This window comes from Aulonocara stuartgranti (assembly GCF_965226115.1).
Source record: "Aulonocara stuartgranti genome assembly, chromosome: 9".
Classification (NCBI taxonomy): Eukaryota; Metazoa; Chordata; class Actinopteri; order Cichliformes; family Cichlidae; genus Aulonocara; species Aulonocara stuartgranti.
In genome coordinates this window covers 614,487-632,559 of record NC_138960.1, presented here as the reverse complement: position 1 = coordinate 632,559, position 18,073 = coordinate 614,487, and the positions used below count along the sequence as shown (strand labels likewise).

The window sequence follows — 18,073 nt, the reverse complement described above, 5'->3', positions numbered from 1 at the left end:
CAGGGAGATAATACTAGATTTTCAGTAGTTAACACTAGAAGCAATAAATGCATGAACTGGCTTTTCAGCATTCTGAGACAGAATGTTCTAGTGATATTGCACAAATACATAAAAGTAGTTATGTGTACAGTCAAGGACATGGCCTGATTAAAAAATGACACAGGTTCCTCAAAGCGCTGCTAGAGGCCAAGGTAAGTCCAGTATCTGGTTAGACAAAATGTTTTTAAGATTCCTGCGGCCAAATTAAAAAAACAAATCTCAGTTTAGAAGTAAATTAATCATATTTAAAGTTGGGCTATCACTTAATGATCAGACTTAGAGCAGTCTTGTAGGAATGAGTTCTAAGAGACATGTTTACATGTTAGAGAAAGTCAATATAAGCAGCTATTAAAGCTGTTGTATTTACTGGTACATCCTTGGGAAGGGTGTGAAATTTATTCTAATTGTTAGAAAAATAATAATCATTACTAGTCTTTACTATTAAAGTCTAAAGGAAGACTCCATTCAGCAGAGCTCTGACTCTTTGTCAGCCTGGAAAAAGTGTTAAAAAGAAACCTATCATTGACAAATAGTAAGATGTCCCAGCTCTACAGAAGACTTTTCCTTCAGAGTGTTGGATTGTGTGTGATGAGCACACAGAGGCAGGCGGAGGTTTTAACAGAAGCGAGCCCTTTATTAAACCGATGGAACAGGTACAAAACAAAGGCAAAAGTCCAAGTGTAAATGGGAACTATTGAAAAACTAAACTTGGAACGACAGAAACCAGAACATAACAGGACACTCTGATAAGGGACAAAGGGGAACTGACACCAGATAAACACAGGAGGGTGGTCAGGGGAAGTGGAGACACATGGGAACACAGCTGAAGCAAACAGACGAGATAGGGGAAGCAAAACTGAACATAACATGCACGAGACAAGGGGCTGACAAAATAAAACAGGAAAAACAACACAGAGAGAGTGAGGGACACGGAGAGACTAAGACAACCTCGACACAGAAGGGAACTGATGATGAACGAGGACTGAGAACTAGAAATATAGACAATAACCCAGGAAGCACGGGGGGAACATCAAAGGCACGAACAAATCCAGATAAATCCAGAATACTTTTCTCAAAACACAATACAATGTTGATTCAAAAGTCCAACAAACAAAACATATGATGAAACAGACCCAGGGATCCTAAACTATAGTATTGCTATGTAAAGCAAAAGACAGATATTCCAGGTCAAATTAAGGTCTTCCAAAGGCACAATATCCTCTCCAGCCTATGAGTTATGTGTTTAAGTTAAGTTAAATGCAGTGTCATTTCAACATATAAATGGATGGACTTACAACAATTATTTGGCTGGGCACTGAACCTGACAAAAAAGTCAGAGACATCAGATAAACACACTGAAGATGATGGATAACAACTAAAACTGTTTTTTGACTTGTCCAGTGGACAAGGATAAATAGAGTTTTAATTCATCTTTAACAGTGATGGATGGATGGATGGATGGATGGATGGATGGATGGATGGATGGATGGATGGACGGACGGATGGATGGATGGATGGATGGATGGATGGATGGATGGATGGACGGACGGATGGATGGACGGATGGATGGATGGATGGATGGATGGATGGATGGATGGATGGACGGATGGATGGACGGACGGATGGATGGATGGATGGTTGTTTGCCGATTTTGGTTTGGATTTTGCTTGTATGGGAGCAGACACAGTCTCTACGGGGATGGAGTTTTGGGGGTTTACTGGAGGGTGTTGCTATAGGTCATCAGAACAGCCTGGCGCTAAACTGCAGAGCCTTGGATTGGTTCTGCTGCGGCCCATTACCTGCATGTCATTCCCACACACTCTTTCTTCCCTTGCTTTACTCGTCACTCATTGCACTGTGCAAAGAATGAACAGTAAAGGCAAAAATCAATCAATCGATTTAGATAAATGCTGATAAAATACAGTGACCAGCTATAATGAAATAATGTATTTGCACATTTTTGGGACATTTAAGGTGATGCACTTGCATTTATATTGTGCTCTTCTAGTCATACTGATGCTGCAGTGCTTTAGACTTTCTTTTGGGCACTCCTCCCTCTAGGGCAGTGGTGGGCAACTCCAGGCCCCGAGGGCCGGTGTCCTGCAGGTTTTAGATCTCACCCTGGGTCAACACACCTGAATCACATGATGAGTTCATCACCAGGCCTCTGGAGAACTTCAAAACATGTTGAGGATTTAGCCATTTCAATCAGCTGTGTTGGATCAAGGACACGTCTAAAACCTGCAGGACACCGGCCCTCGAGGCCTGGAGTTGCCCACCTCTCAGTAGTTTGTTCACCTCCATCTCAGTTCATACATCCTCATCTGTCACACTAATCCTCTGCATGTCTTCCTTCACTACATCAATCTTTCTTCCTCCTGCCTGACAAGTCCATCTTGAAGATTCACTGTCATGGACTCTGGGGTGTTGGCCCGAGTTTGATGTTCTGTATTTGAGATTCTACTGATACGTATGGCTTTTGTATTTCTGGCGGAGGTGTGGTCCCTGGCTCAGCTGCAGGGCAGGGGTGGTGCAGTGAGCTCAAGGGGCAGTGCCGGGGAGGTGGGACAGGTGCGTGGAGTTTAGTTAATGAGCTCTCTCTCTTCCTTCGTGATATAGTGAAGCCGGAGCTGAGAGTGGGGAGGAGTGTCATAGCGCAGCTGAAAGCTGCACGCGTGGGTGCTGAACCGAACGACAAGAAACTGTCAGTAGTGTGCCACGTAAATAAAGAGAAAATAAACACGGTCAGTGTTGTGGTCCTTGTCACAGTATTCTTTTCTTTGTAGCTCTTATTCTTAGTTTTAGATTCTCCTTGTGTTATAGTTAAGTTCTTTAGTTTTGGTTTAGTGACCATTCCTGCTTTCCTTGTATCCTGTTGTCAAGTTTGTTTGTTAGACGTCTGTTGTTCGTACTTCGTGTTTTACTTTGTTAGTCATCTCTTCTGTTTGGTGTTTAATTTTCCTTCCCCCATGATTTGTGATTATTCTGATTTAGTTGAGCTGTGTTTCCCAGGTGTTTCCTCACTGCCCATCACCCTACTGTGTATTTCTCATTCCTGTATTCCCCTTATTCTTTGTCAGTGCCTCAGTTCCTCTCACCCTAGCTTGTTCCTGAATGCTTCTTCTCAGTTTCCTGTGCTGTAGTTGCTAGCTTACTTTTTTAACTTTCACATTTTCCTCATTAGATTTGTGTTATGTTTTATGGACATTTTTTTAGGCTTACAAAACAGGTTGTATTCTGTTTATTGGGCACTTTTGTGTATCTGCCTTGTCTATGGACAATTTAGAATGACCATTAACCTAACATGCATGAAATTGGACTAGAAAGAAACTGGAACACCTGCAGGTAGACATGCAATTCTCCGCACAGAATCCATCTCATACTAATATATTATTCTTGTTTTCCTTTTATGGAAGTTTCCGTGACCCCTTGTCTCTATATGTTCCTCCCTGAGCCTGGTTCAGCCACACGTCTGAATATTTAAGAGGTCTTCCTGTTAAAAGGGAGTTTTTCCTTCTCGCTGTAGGCAATCATTGTTTGAAATTCAGTTTAAGGCAGAGGCTCTTTTTTTCCCTCAATCTGTGTATGTCTGAATATCCCACTAAGATTTAATGCTGCATCACTCTTAAGAATGAAGATGAAACCCAAAGAGTGTGTAAACTTAAAACTTCAGATAACTGCATCTGACCACGTGATGCCCTGGTTAAGTCTTTAGGAAATCTTAAATTCTGAAATATCACCACTTGTGATTCTGTTATTCTGTTATACTCACATGTGCACACGGGCAACTGTTGAAATCGAGAAAAAGTCATCATTAAGCTATTTTAGCGCTTTCATTTGGAGAAAAGCTTTGTTGGTGGCCTGACACAGAAAAGCATGTGACTGTCTGCATGGATTTTTGGATTCGTCTACTGATGAAATGTATGTCATAGAGAGGAGCCAACTGGACCCTCGCTAGCTCGGGAGCACTTAAATTCTGACAGTTTGTCAAAGAGCTTACAGTCACCTGTGCTGAGGGTTGGTATATTTGAGCAGTTCTGCCAGCTGCAGCGGGTACTTGCAGATCTTCTGAACTGGAGTCAGCAAAAAACCATCCAAAGATATGTCAATCATCTTCTGAAGCAGTCGGCAAGCCTCAAAGAAGAATACATACTTGTTGACCTTCATCAACTTGGAGAGTTGGATGCAGGCATTGGGGTGGTTGTTGCAATACTCTGAATAGATCTGGAAATCTGTTTGCTGAACACAGACAACAACAAGTCGGGCTAGAGGTGAGAGAATGGTGTGGGAAGAGTGTTTAATATGTGACTGAAAACACCTCTCAGACCTGTCATGAAACATCATAAAGCATTTTCAATTAATCAGGCAAAAAAATGTAGGTGTAATATAAGCACTATGAAATGGACAACTCAGAAGGACTGAAAGCAGAAGTGTGTGTGTGGGTTAACTGGTTTTCTAAAGGTTTTAAGAAAACCAGTTGAAGATTTTTTGTTGTTTTTTGATTCAGCTTACATGTTCAAGGAAGCAGCAACCAATCTCACTCAGATGTGGCTGCTCCTTGTTGAACTTCTGCTCGAGACCTTTGAGGAACTTCCTTTGGAATCGGTAGATCTCTTCGATATTCCCAAAGATGGTACGAAGCTGCTCTTCAGTGAACATGTCTGTCCTTTTGCGGCACTGTTTGATGTAACCCTGAGGGGCAGAGACAGGAGGAAAACCTGCTGATTTTAGATGTCAAACATACACAGAGCACAGTGTGTTCACAGACTAACTGTTCTCTCTCATTTTTCCACTTGGTTTGAATTTGGTCATTTGTACATTTCAGACTATCTCAGAGTTCAGGCCCAGATTTCCTGATGCTGGAGGACAGATTTCCAAAGTTCTTTTTCCTACATGCAGGTCAGGTTTGGGGGCCAAATAAAGGGACTTAGAATCACTGACAGGATCTTGCTGGGGGGCCTTGGGCGCTGGTGGAGAACGTCCAATGTGCTTTTTTGCTCAGCATGCTGCTGTCCAATGCAGCTTGGTCTTTGCTGTTGGTTGCAGCCACTTGGGGCCTCTGGGCTTATGTTGGTTCTCATTATGCGCATGCTCACCCCCCCCCAATCAAAATGGGCCACAGTGTTATCATTTCAGTAGTAATAAGAATGAAGTTTATGAAGTTTAGGAGTATACTTGCCAACATTTAGATGTAAATTGTCCTTTGTGTAAGTGCAGATGGGTGTGAGAACTGGAAAAGTGGTTTTTAAAACTTGTTATGAAACTGTATATGCAAAACTACTGCTATGTGAAATTAAACTGGTGAGATAAAGTATAACCGTTGGTGAATGTTTTGCTAATCAAAAACTGAACCCTTCTAAAAGAAGAACGTAGTGTAACTCAGTGCATACCAGTGATGTTGCAAGTGAGACAACTGTTGCTGTGATTTGGCGCAATATAAATACAACTGAATTGAAACTGAGCTGATGCTGGCATCATCACATTTTGAAAATTTCTTCAATACAATTTAATATTGTCCTGGAGATCTAATAAGGTCAAACTTTCCTAAAATGTCTTTTTGTATTTAAAAATTAATTCTGTTACTTTTGCTTTTATTGGCAAGATTTAGGCAATGAAACTGGTATATGGCAATTATAAATAATGAAAACCTGAAATTCCATTTTAAGCAATAAATTGCCCCCCAAAAAAATTATAACGTAAGTTAATTTAACAATCCATTTTCAAAAAAAAGAATTAAATATCTATATCTATATATATATATATATATATATATATATATATACATACATATACAGTGGGGCAAAAAAGTATTTAGTCAGCCACCGATTGTGCAAGTTCCCCCACTTAAAATGATGACAGAGGTCAGTAATTTGCACCAGAGGTACACTTCAACTGTGAGAGACAGAATGTGAAAAAAAAATCCACGAATTCACATGGTAGGATTTGTAAAGAATTTATTCGTAAATCAGGGTGGAAAATAAGTATTTGGTCACCTCAAACAAGGAAAATCTCTGGCTCTCACAGACCTGTAACGTCTTCTGTAAGAAGCTTTTCTGTCCCCCACTCGTTACCTGTATGAATGGCACCTGTTTGAACTCATCATCTGTATAAAAGACACCTGTCCACAGCCTCAAACAGTCAGACTCCAAACTCCGCCATGGCCAAGACCAAAGAGCTTTCGAAGGACACCAGGAAAAGTATTGTAGACCTGCACCAGACTGGGAAGAGTGAATCTACAATAGGCAAGCAGCTTGGTGTGAAAAAATCAACTGTGGGAGCAATCATCGGAAAATGGAAGACATACAAGACCACTGATAATCTCCCTCGATCTGGGGCTCCACGCAAGATCTCATCCCGTGGGGTCAAAATGATGATGAGAACGGTGAGCAAAGATCCCAGAACCACACGGGGGGACCTGGTGAATGACCTGCAGAGAGCTGGGACCAAAGTAACAAAGGTCACCATCAGTAACACACTACAACGGCAGGGAATCAAATCCCGCAGGGCCAGACGTGTTCCGCTGCTGAAGCCAGTGCATGTCCAGGCCCGTCTGAAGTTTGCCAGAGAGCACATGGATGATACAGCAAAGGATTGGGAGAATGTCATGTGGTCAGATGAAACCAAAGTAGAACTTTTTGGTATAAACTCAACTCGTCGTGTTTGGAGGAAGAAGAATACTGAGTTGCATCCCAAGAACACCATACCTACTGTGAAGCATGGGGGTGGAAACATCATGTTATGGGGCTGTTTTTCTGCCAAGGGGACAGGACGACTGATCCGTGTTAAGGACAGAATGAATGGGGCCATGTATCGTGAGATTTTGAGCCAAAACCTCCTTCCATCAGTGAGAACTTTGAAGATGAAACGAGGCTGGGTCTTCCAACATGACAATGATCCAAAACACACCGCCCGGGCAACAAAGGAGTGGCTCCGTAAGAAGCATTTGAAAGTCCTGGAGTGGCCTAGCCAGTCTCCAGACCTCAACCCCATAGGAAATCTGTGGCGGGAGTTGAAAGTCCATGTTGCTCGGCGACAGCCCCAAAACATCACTGCTCTCGAGAAGATCTGCATGGAGGAATGGGCCAAAATACCAGCTACTGTGTGTGCAAACCTGGTAAAGACCTATAGTAAACGTTTGACCTCTGTTATTGCCAACAAAGGTTATGTTACAAAGTATTGAGTTGTATTTTTGTTATTGACCAAACACTTATTTTCCACCCTGATTTACCAATAAATTCTTTACAAATCCTACCATGTGGATTCATGGATTTTTTTTTCACATTCTGTCTCTCACAGTTGAAGTGTACCTCTGGTGCAAATTACTGACCTCTGTCATCATTTTAATAGAATAGAATAGAATTCAACTTTATTGTCATTGCACATGCACAGGTACAGGGCAACGAAATGCAGTTTGCATCCATCCAGAAGTGCTTTAGTGATATAGATATATTACAATATATATTAGCAATAATATAGATATGTAAGTATATTACAGAAATGGGTCTATTATGTTATAATGTACACGGTATGAAGTATGTTGTGAATATTCTATAACTATAAGTATGTACAGGCTGTAGTGAGTACAAGCTATGTACAGGATATGGACAGGATATAAATATGAAAAACTATACAGAATATGAAATAAATAACTTTACAGAATCTGAGATATACAGCTATACAGAAATGGGAACTATGCAAGTTGTAAACAGTTGTAGGGTTAAAAATTATCGTATGTACAGAATGATTGTTTACACAGAGCTATACAGCAGTGCAGTTAAGGTAAGTGAGGGTGTGGATAATTTCTACAGAGGCTATATTTTAAGTGGGGGAACTTGCACAATCGGTGGCTGACTAAATACTTTTTTGCCCCACTGTGTGTGTATATATATATATATATATATATATATATATATATATATATATATATATATATATATATATATATATGTATGTATGTATGTATGTGTATATATATATATATATATATATATATATTAGGGGTGCAACGATATTCGTATCGATATTGAACCGTTCGATACAGTGCTTTCGGTTCGGTACGCATATGTATCGAACAATACAACATTTGTAATTTATTTTATCAACTTTCCTTCTGACGATGCTGTCTGTGTTGAGCGCTCAGTGGATCTGCGTTCAACTACTCCGCCTAGGCTGCACTGTCGAGCGCAGATCCACTGAGCGCTCAACACAGACAGCATAGTCAGAAGGAAGAGCGCAGGGCAAGCTAGTGAGACAGAAGCTAAGCTCTCCTTGCAACATGGCAAATTGAACCTCCCTCACCCTCATTCAGATCTGGCGTTTGGAATTATTTTGGTTTTCATGTGACATATGACCCTGAAGGTAAGCGAGTCATGGACTAAAGTAAAACAGTATGTTGGATGTGCCACGCAATGCTCAATTACATGGGTGGGAGCTAGTGTGTTAGCGCAGTTAGTTCGTTAACGTGTTGGCCGTCTAGCCCCATGCACGGGGCGATCGGCGGTAGCTCGTTAACGGAGATTTGCCGTGTTGTGGCGTTAAGGTCATTTCAACGAGATTAACCTGAAAGCACTAGTGGGAACACAACGAATATGACTGCACATTTACGCCGACATCATCCTAGTGCAAAGACAAGTGGAAGCAGACAAAAACAACAAGCATGCTACTAACTTTAGCCGAGTCATTTAGACAGCCGTTAGCACAGGATTCTCCTTATGGGGACCTGATATGTTTAATATGCTGCTGAGAATATAGCCCAGAAGAAGCGTATAGTAGAGCTTTTATTTTGGAAAGAGCCATTTCTCTGTAAACGTGGTGATTAAATTTCCTCTGCAGCAGCATTTTAACGTGAGCAAAAGGAGCCGTGAACGTACGAGGAGAAACGTGATGAAAATTAAATTCTCGCTAGCCCTGTATTCCTCAATCAGATACAGGGCTCGCAATATCGCTAGCCCGATGTCCCAGGGCTAGCGATTTTTCCCGTCGGGCTATTGTAGGAAGGAAAAATATATGTCAATGCTTTTGCATTCTTTCAGAAATGTAGCTGGGTAATTATGTCATTGGCATCGGTGAGCCACTGTCAATATGTGACATATTGAAGTCGCGTTTGAATTTGCGCTTGTTTTTTTGCTTTCACTTTGCAATCTCGCGAACTGTGTATAGAGAGCGACAGCACTGATCTGTGAGTGATGATAATTTGTGCACCAATTCCTCTGACATCATCTTATTAATCGTTAGCTTACTATGCAAACATGACAAGTGAAATCTCCCGCAGCTTAAACATGTGAGAGGTTGATCGCGCAGAGAATCGCTGAGCTTATGTGAGTGCGTGTGTAAAAGCAGCAGGATTTATATTTGACTACGATGACCTGGATGACTGAGAACCTTCACAGACAGATATATATTTTAGTTCTGCTGAGCCAAATAAGACAGGTCAGGGTGAAGAAGTGACAGCCAAAGAAAAGCTTACCACAAAACTGAGAAGTTATGACAAATCAGACTATAAGGCAAAAAGAAAGTGCAGCTTTATGGTTTCATGGACAAAAGAATTTCTGTGGCTGCAATATGATGAGCTAAATAACCAGGGCTGCACATAAGTGGTCCGCAGGTGTGCATTCGCTGTCAAAATAAAAAAACACGCACAAGGGTTAGGGTTAAATTTAAAAACTGTACTTTTGAGTTAAAATATATATTTATAATTTTAATAAATGACAAATTAAAAAGGCATGAACATTTTTTTTGTATCGAAAAAATATCGAACCGTGACACCAAAGTATCGAACCGAACCGTGAATTTTGTGTATCGTTGCACCCCTAATATATATATATATATATATATATATACATAGATAGATAGATTTGTCGTTAAAGGAAAGAGCCAGAAAACTCATAAATGTATACAAAGCCAAAGTAAATAGTGCCCAGGGAGTGAGTGCTTTGGTGGAATTTTGCATTCTTGGAGTATTAACCTTCTCTTCCACAGGGTGTCTTTGGTCCTGTCTCCCTCTCCTCAAACCAAACTGGCCGCCCCCTCCATGAGGGAGGTTTCTTCCTTTTAAAAGGGAGTTTTACCTTCCCACTGTTGCCAAGTGCTTGATCTTTGGGGCTCCTGTATTATTGTAGGGTCTCTGTTGCACATTGTAAAGGGTCTTGAGGCGAATCTAGTTTGATGTATAAATAAAACTGAACTGAACTGAATTCTTACATTAAAGTTCTGACCTGGAAGATGACATGTCTGTTGAAAATGTGACTCTGGCTTGTTGTACACTTTAATAAAGAAGCATTGTTTGTCTTTTTTTTTATTACAAAATATTGCACGTTTTAAAGTCTTGCTCTTAAAAAAAAGAGGCAACAACAAAAGCTAAGAGAGGGTTGTAATTCATTCAGCAAGTCCCTGTGCTGGTCTGTACTCTGCCCACAGTCCAAAGACATGATTTACTCATAAATATCTACATTTCATAGATATTAATGTGAATGTAAATGACAGTTTGTCCTTATTTGTCAGCCCTGTGATCAATCCTCAGGCCTCTTATGCATTAACAGTTGGGCTAAGCTCAGTGACACTCAGGTGCTGGAGCTTGTACAAGCGGTAAAGAAAATGAATCGAAGGATGTAACCTGTGTATACATTATCATGCACCCTTGACTTGAATCAGGCTGCAGGTTAAATACTGTGGGGAGTGTGTGTTGACACTCAGAACAGGTGTAATACAGTCATTCACAATAAAGTTCGAGCCGGTCAAGCAAATAATGGGATGAGAAAAATGGCAAAATGAGATGGTCAATGAAACTACGGGAGAATTTAGACATTTAGAGGGTTGGCAGATATATTGGAGACATACAAGAGAGTTAAGCAGACAAAGTTCCTCATCTAGAAATCGATTTCTAGATGAAGCTCGAACAGATATGTCCCAAGTAAAACACCAATCAATTTCAATGCAAACCTCACAGATGTCTTTCAGGTGCTTGATGTAGTCTCTCTCTGTGCTCATAATCTCATTGATGACATTTGTTCTCATCTGCTCTTTGCAGGGTAAACCAGGTCCCAGCAACAGGCCCAGACTTGCCCGGTCCTCTTCTCCAGCCTGAGCCTCCTCTAGGTGGGCCAGATACTCGTCCATGGGTTCGTCCTGGTTCACACGCAACTGGAGAATGCAGGCAGTGTTAAAAGTATGCAATGACTCTAAGTGGCTCAAATAATAACCCTGTCTTTCAATGTCATCTTTTTCTTCACAGATGCAAAAGTTTAGTAGCAGTTTGATGTCTTTTGATATATATCCCGTATATCCTTACCTGGATGATTGAACATGCACCAGAGTACAGTCAGAACAGAGTTTCTCACCCGTACAAAGCTGGCAGGGAACCAGCCCTCACTGTCCATGATGCGACCCCACCACCACTCCTTGTTAGTTGCATCCACTACTTCAATGACATCACCGGCCTTGAAACCTAACTCCTGGTCATCCATGGTAACATGGTCCCAGAGCCCCTCTGCATACACCACACTGCCATCACTGATGAGCTGCAGAGAAACAACAACAGGAGGGACTGTGGTCACATACAATCAACTTCTGGTTGGGACTGCAGTAGAGTCATGGTATACAGGATTAATGTAAGAACTCTTTCAGCCTTCTAGCCAGGTACAGGTGTGGTCTGAAGCTTGCATACACGCTTCATGGGCATGAATGTTGTGGTCATTTTGGGCATTGATTTCTTTTAACTGTTCCTTTTCTTAGGGTGAAATGAGTGTACACATCTTTACTATATCCTGGGTCTGTTTACTCAGTGAGTTTAAGCTTTTTGGATTGTAGTTTTTCTTTTCTTTAAATCTCTTATTCTTGGTTTTCCTAGGGTTTGTATTTTTCCATGTACTTTTTCAGTTTCCTGTTTCTGGAATCGGATCTACTTTAGGCACTCATGTAATTAACACTCATCTTTACAGACACCTCCATGCATTTGAGTCCGCACGCTTCCACCACACTCTGCACAGCAGAATTTCAAGTTTTAATATATTTTTGATTTTTTTCTAATTCACACAGGGTCAAAAGTCTACATACAGCCCTACTAATATCTGGTAAAATATCTCTTAGTAAGGTGCACCTCAACCAGATGCTTTAGATATGCCTGAATGTTGTTGATGGCTAAGTCTGGCTGTATATTTGTCCACTCTTCTTAGCATAAGTGCTAGAGTTCACTTAAATTAATTGGTTTCCTGGTATGGCCCTGGCTTTAAGCACAGTCTACAAACTTTTGAAAAGGATTAAAGTCAAGGCTTTGGAACGGCCAGAATTAATGGGCCATTTCTAAACAGCTGCAGATTCCAGGATTCAATTTCAGCTCAATTTTATTTATATAGCACCAAATACCATAACAGGATCAACAGCTCAAACTGTATGTAAGTACAAGTTAAACGGATAGAACAATTTGGTAGTATGTTCAGGAACAACCCAGGAGCCACCAAGATTAAAGCCTGCCGTTAACGGCTGTGTGTGCTATCATTTTGTGTTTTGACAGCGTCCACAGAATAAAAAATCACTGAGAAGCTAAAATCAAATTAAACTTAGAAGGAGATACATTATGGAAGAAGAAGAAACAGAGGAAGCACTTTTCTACTCTCCTGGAGTACTCTATCCAACACGCCGCATTCACCCCATACACACAAGCACTATTATCTATACAGTGAGTGCTTTCTAACTATCATTCATACACATTCATACTCCAATGGATGCATCGGAGAGCAAGTCGGGGTTAGTATCTTGCCCAAGGATATTTGGCATGCAAACTGGGGGAGCCAGGGATCAAACCACCAACCTTCCGGTCAGCAGCTGATCTGCTCTACCTCCTGAGCTACAGCCACCCCTCCCAGATGGGAGCAGTGTTACTGAGGAAAACTCTGAGGTGATCATCACGGTGCCTTGCAGGTCCATATATCAAATGATCACTATGGCATTACTGAGAGTTGAAAAACTGTCTAAAGTCTTTTATCTTTAATAAAATGATCAGCGTTCTGCTCTACCAGGTGTAACAATTGAGTTTAACATCCAGGCATCCATGAAAACGGAATTTATGACATTTAACGGAGTTAGAAGTTAGCAGGGAGTTAGCTCGCTAGCTTCTATCTAAATACAATATAGCATGTCCTGACTGCGGGGTTTTGGAAACAAATTAAAACGTACAGCTCTGTTATCACTTCCAACATAAATGAAGACAGAAAACTAAACAGCAGTGACGTTTGTAGGGTTACTGAAGTTGGGCTAGCTGGTATATAATGATTTGCTACGTGACCGCTAGCGACACAGCTATGTTAGCATAATATAAACAAGCTAACTTTTTTTCCACTGATAAAAGTTAACGTGAGTGTTCTCGGTGGTCAGGAACAAATGTAATCGCATGGCAGGATGCTGTAAAAGGACCAAACTTCAGCCAGGAGAACAACTGAGATAATCCATCCACAATACGAGGTTAGTCATTCATATACTGCTGCATGGGCTGGGCTGTAGCTACATCCTAAGGTTTTAAAAACTGAGCTTAAATAAATGATTAGCGGTAATAAAAGCCGAGGGAGGTCAACAGTGATCACTGACTGTTTTAGGAGCTTTTTGAGATCAAATAGAAGAAAATACATAACATTAAACATGTTAACAACACAAAAGCCATATTAAACGCAGACTACTTTAGACCCGGAAGTAGGATTCGTCGCGTCATCACTGAACAACCGGATAGGCACTAAGCCACATTTCACAGTTTTATTAGATTTTGCATTAGTGGATACTGTGCTGCTCTTTCTTTGTTTTATGTTCAAATCATCGTTGCTGGGTTTGGGTGGTCTGGGAGTAGACACAGTCTCTAAGACGATGAGGTTCCGTTCAATTTTATTTATGCAGCGCCAAATCACAACAACAGTGTCCTCAGGATGCTTTATACTGTAAGGTAAAGACCCTACAATAATACAAAGAAAACCCCATATAACCCCCTATGAGCAAGCACTTTGGCGACAGTGGGAAGGAAGAACTCCCTTTTAACAGGAAGAAACCTCCGGCAGAACCAGGCTCAGGGAGGGGTGAGACACATTGTAGGGTTTTGGATAAAATGGCCTGTATTTGTATACATGTCCCTAAGGACCCCAAAGCGCTTTACACATGCAGTCATCCACACACTGGTGATGGCAGCTACATTGTAGCCACAGCCACCCTGGGGCGCACTGACAGAGGCGAGGCTGCCGGACACTGGCGCCACCGGGCCCTCTGACCACCACCAGTAGGCAACGGGTGAAGTGTCTTGCCCAAGGACACAACAACCGAGACTCGGCAACCTTCCGATTACAAGGCGAAGTCCCAACTCTTGAGCCACGATCGCCCCAAATAAAAGAAGGAGAGAAGCTGCAGAGAGGCATTAAAGACTGCAAGTGTGCTGGTTTACTGGTGCTTGAGGAGAGCTATGGCTGTCCTGCTTTGGCCTCACATACTACAGGGCCGGGCCAGTTCTGGGTTTTTCAAGGGTGCCGAGCTGGGTCTGTTCACATCCCTGATTTAAACTGTTTAGCTGATATCTTTCCACTTGGTAAACAGAATGCTGGAAATATAAACTTGGATTTTATTTATTTACCAATAAATACTCTTCTTTTGAACCTGACTCTGTTCAACAATTTCTGTTCTAAAAAGTATAAAAATAAAAACTTCAAATTAAAAGAAAACAATTAAGACATAAGCTACAACTATTAAATTATCTGAGAATGTTAACTGTATCATTTAACCAGCTTTGAAACACTTAGAATAGAACTCACTCAAAGTGCTCACTGAAAATAAGAAGTAAAAAGAGCCACTTAAACCTTCTTATTTCATTTTGTATTACCTTGGTGATCTAATGTCCATCCACTTATTTTCATTTATGATGGTGGAAACCATTAGATTGATTTTGCTTTATAAGACCACATTTTACTTTGATGCAGGAGTCTCCTCCAGGCTTTGAGTAACATTCTCATAGTCATGAATGTAGGGAATTAGCTGTGTGTCTCATCATCAACGTGATTTCTGAGAAGATCATTGGTGAGTATGTTTGGAGTCTGGGGGTGCATTTTAATGTCACCATCTTGGCTCATGAAACCAGTGAAGGAAAGGTCTGAACTGGAATTTGAGGACACTGTGTTACTGTGGCAACCTGTCAATCATAAAGCAGCCATTGATAAATAAATACTTAAGAAGATGTTAAACTCCTTACCAAAACCATGAATTCAACAATGAACGGTGTGACACTTTTCTGCTCAGTCTTACACAGTGATGGCACGAGGCCCTTCTGCAGAATCTACTTTATCAATTCAGCACAATAACAACATAAATGTTGCTCTATTGTTAACACAATATTAACAACGTTAACAACTTTTTTTGCAATAAATAAATAATAATTAAAAACAAAAAAAAAAAAGAATGACACAAGTTTCCTCCCAGCAAAACAATCTCAAATCCACTGTTGGATTGTAGTGGAGGCTGGAGTCACAGAAACTGTCTGCACCACAGATCATTAGTGTAACCATGGTGTTTTTCAGGCTTTGTATATGTCTATTAAACACACATCATCCGTCCCTTTGCCCTCCTGCTGATTGTACCTGTGTTCTGCTGCTGCCATGCTGGAAGCCCATCAGTCCAAACAACACAGCGCTCCTCTGTTCTTCTGTTTGTACTTCACCTGGTCTCCTCCTCCATCTAGGAGTCTTAGTTTGTGTCTATGACAGAGAGTGTTGGTCTGTGTGCGCTCTACTGGAAGGCCAGTAGGAACATGAGAACTACATTGATGATTATCAGCAACATCATGATGATGAACACCACCACCTTCTGGGTCTCTGGGGGTAGGTTGCAGCGCAGCATAGTGTTTAAGAATCCCATCCTCTGCCTGCTCCACCTCCCTGAACCACCGCCACGAGCCATCAGTTCCCTAGCTTCTTCCTCTTCCTCCTCAGCACCACCTCCCCTCCCCCGTCTTCTCTCCCTCAACACCAAGCCTCCACACCACACCGCGTCACCTCGTCCTCCTTCTCGACTATCGATGTCAGTATCCTCTCGGGCTGCTTTCTTCCTCCGCTCAGCTCCAGCGGTGTCCTCCTCTGTTTTTCCTGCCACTTTGCTAATTTGCCAGCGTTGACCCGGCCTGCCTGTGGAGGCTGGGTGCCTACCTGTGTCAGCGTCTGCGTAAAGCTTTGGGAAGATATCTGTGTATTACGTGCTGAGCATGGACCCCCCCTCCTCCTCTTTTACTCCCTTTCTTTTCTTTGAGGAAAAAGCACCTCCCCTCCTCCTCTCTCTGTCTTCTTTGTATCCACCACTTCTGTCTTTTTTCCTTCTGGCTCTTCTCTCTTTTAGTCAGGATATCAGGATGAAAGACAGCCAGTGGGTTGCTGCACCGCTCCGATACGTGATCATGGCTCGTCCTTTTTCCGTCTGTCCGCTTGTTTTCCAGAGCGTTCTTTTCTGTAGCCTACACAAACTCTTTTTTCTACCTCTTAAACCAAATGGCCATTTGGAGCTGGCTTGTTGTATCTGTGCTCATCTTTTCTCTCCATTAAGAGCTCCTTCTAAAATGGTGCTCAGTGCTCTGCCTGGAGCTGTGCTACCTCAACCATCTAACTACTAGGATCAACCTTGTTTCCTTTATTCTCCCCTTCTTCCCTTCCCTTTTATATTGTGCCCACCCTTGCATAAGCTGGCAGCCAATCAGAATGCGGAGTGTGTCAGCATATCCTAGATACCACAGTAGTTGAGGCAAGCACATTGTAACCCATTGGAGGGCAGCAAAGAGGGGGGCAGGGTATTTGGCAGAGAGGGACGGAGGAGGGGGTACAGTGAAGACTGATCTGGAGAGAACTGATGCGTGTGTGTGTGCACATGTACGGGGCATCGTATCTATTTCTGCAGGATTCAACGTAATAGCAAAGCAACAACAGTTATAAAGGACCTGTATGAAATGTGATCAGAAGAATGTCAATAAGATAACAACAACATTTCTTTCACAATGATTCAGTGTTTGTAGTACTGGGCACCAGTGGCACCCCTACTGAAACCCAAATCTTTTACTACATAGTTGCTTTCACAAGGTGGGACCAGAGCTTCCACTCAATAATCCATATCTCCTCCACACATCTCAGTTTTTCACACTCTCCTCTACTAATCCCATCTATCAGGCATAAGAGCTGCGACCTATTATAATTATGTGACCCGTGGGAGGTAGCCATTTCAATAGGATGGAGCTGTAGGCATACAGTCAGTTCACAAGGGGTTAATGTTCATACAAAATAAGATTAAACATGTAACGGTAGCACCTAAAAACAATTAAAAGCTTTACTTTATTAAATACGTTTAAAACTATAAAATTGTATGATTGTACGTGGGAGACAGGATAAGCAATGTGGGGAACCTGTGAAAAATAATCAACGTTTGACACATGTTAAAAGAGATGGCAACTCACACTGAACACTAACTGGGCAAAACAATATAAAAAGGAAAATCTTCAGTGCCGTCTCCACTCAAGCTCACCACAGTGCATGCAAAAGCAGCCAGAAAAAAACACAGTTTCCACGCAGCGCCTTCACTGTCTGCAACGATATAAACAAGTAATCCACTCTAAAATACAATCAATCCCTGCATTGGTGCCTACTGATACAGTGAAATAAAACAAACACACAGAACACCGACAGCCGCAGCCGTCACAATAATCTTCAGCTCTTCGCTGTTGAGTTACACCAGTCTAAACACATTAAAATAAACACTGGTGCATCAGGACCTCGGCCCTGCAGCCAGAAATCCACCCAGGCAAAGCAGCAGCTTGGCACTCTGTAAATGAAAACAGGACATCACTTACACTGAACAGTCGACCGCAGCAGGAATATCCCTCCCGCCTGGCTTCATATGTATTGTTCAGTTACCTGTTCACAAGTTCGAGTCTGGAATGCAATAAAATAAAATGCTATATACAATAGAATAAAATAGAATAGAATAGAATAGAATAGAATAGAATAATATATACAATAGAATAAAATAGAAATACAAATGC

General features: G+C 41.6%; 1 protein-coding gene across 2 annotated transcripts in view; it reads right to left on the bottom strand.

Annotated features, from left to right (window-relative positions):
- Positions 1-18,073, bottom strand: part of arhgef4 (Rho guanine nucleotide exchange factor (GEF) 4) — a 78,042-nt gene that overhangs the window by 15,725 nt on the left and 44,244 nt on the right. The window contains exons 1-5 of one of the 2 annotated variants that reach the window (XM_082545783.1): positions 15,636-16,922; positions 11,376-11,555; positions 10,978-11,178; positions 4,552-4,731; positions 4,046-4,278 (exon numbers count right to left, since the gene is read on the bottom strand). In XM_082545783.1, the coding sequence (XP_082401909.1) occupies positions 4,046-4,278; positions 4,552-4,731; positions 10,978-11,178; positions 11,376-11,555; positions 15,636-15,668 (827 nt within the window). In that variant the 5' untranslated portion in view covers positions 15,669-16,922. Of the gene's footprint in view, positions 1-4,045; positions 4,279-4,551; positions 4,732-10,977; positions 11,179-11,375; positions 11,556-15,635; positions 16,923-18,073 lie in introns of those variants that run through there. The other variant, XM_082545782.1, reaches the window with a different exon arrangement.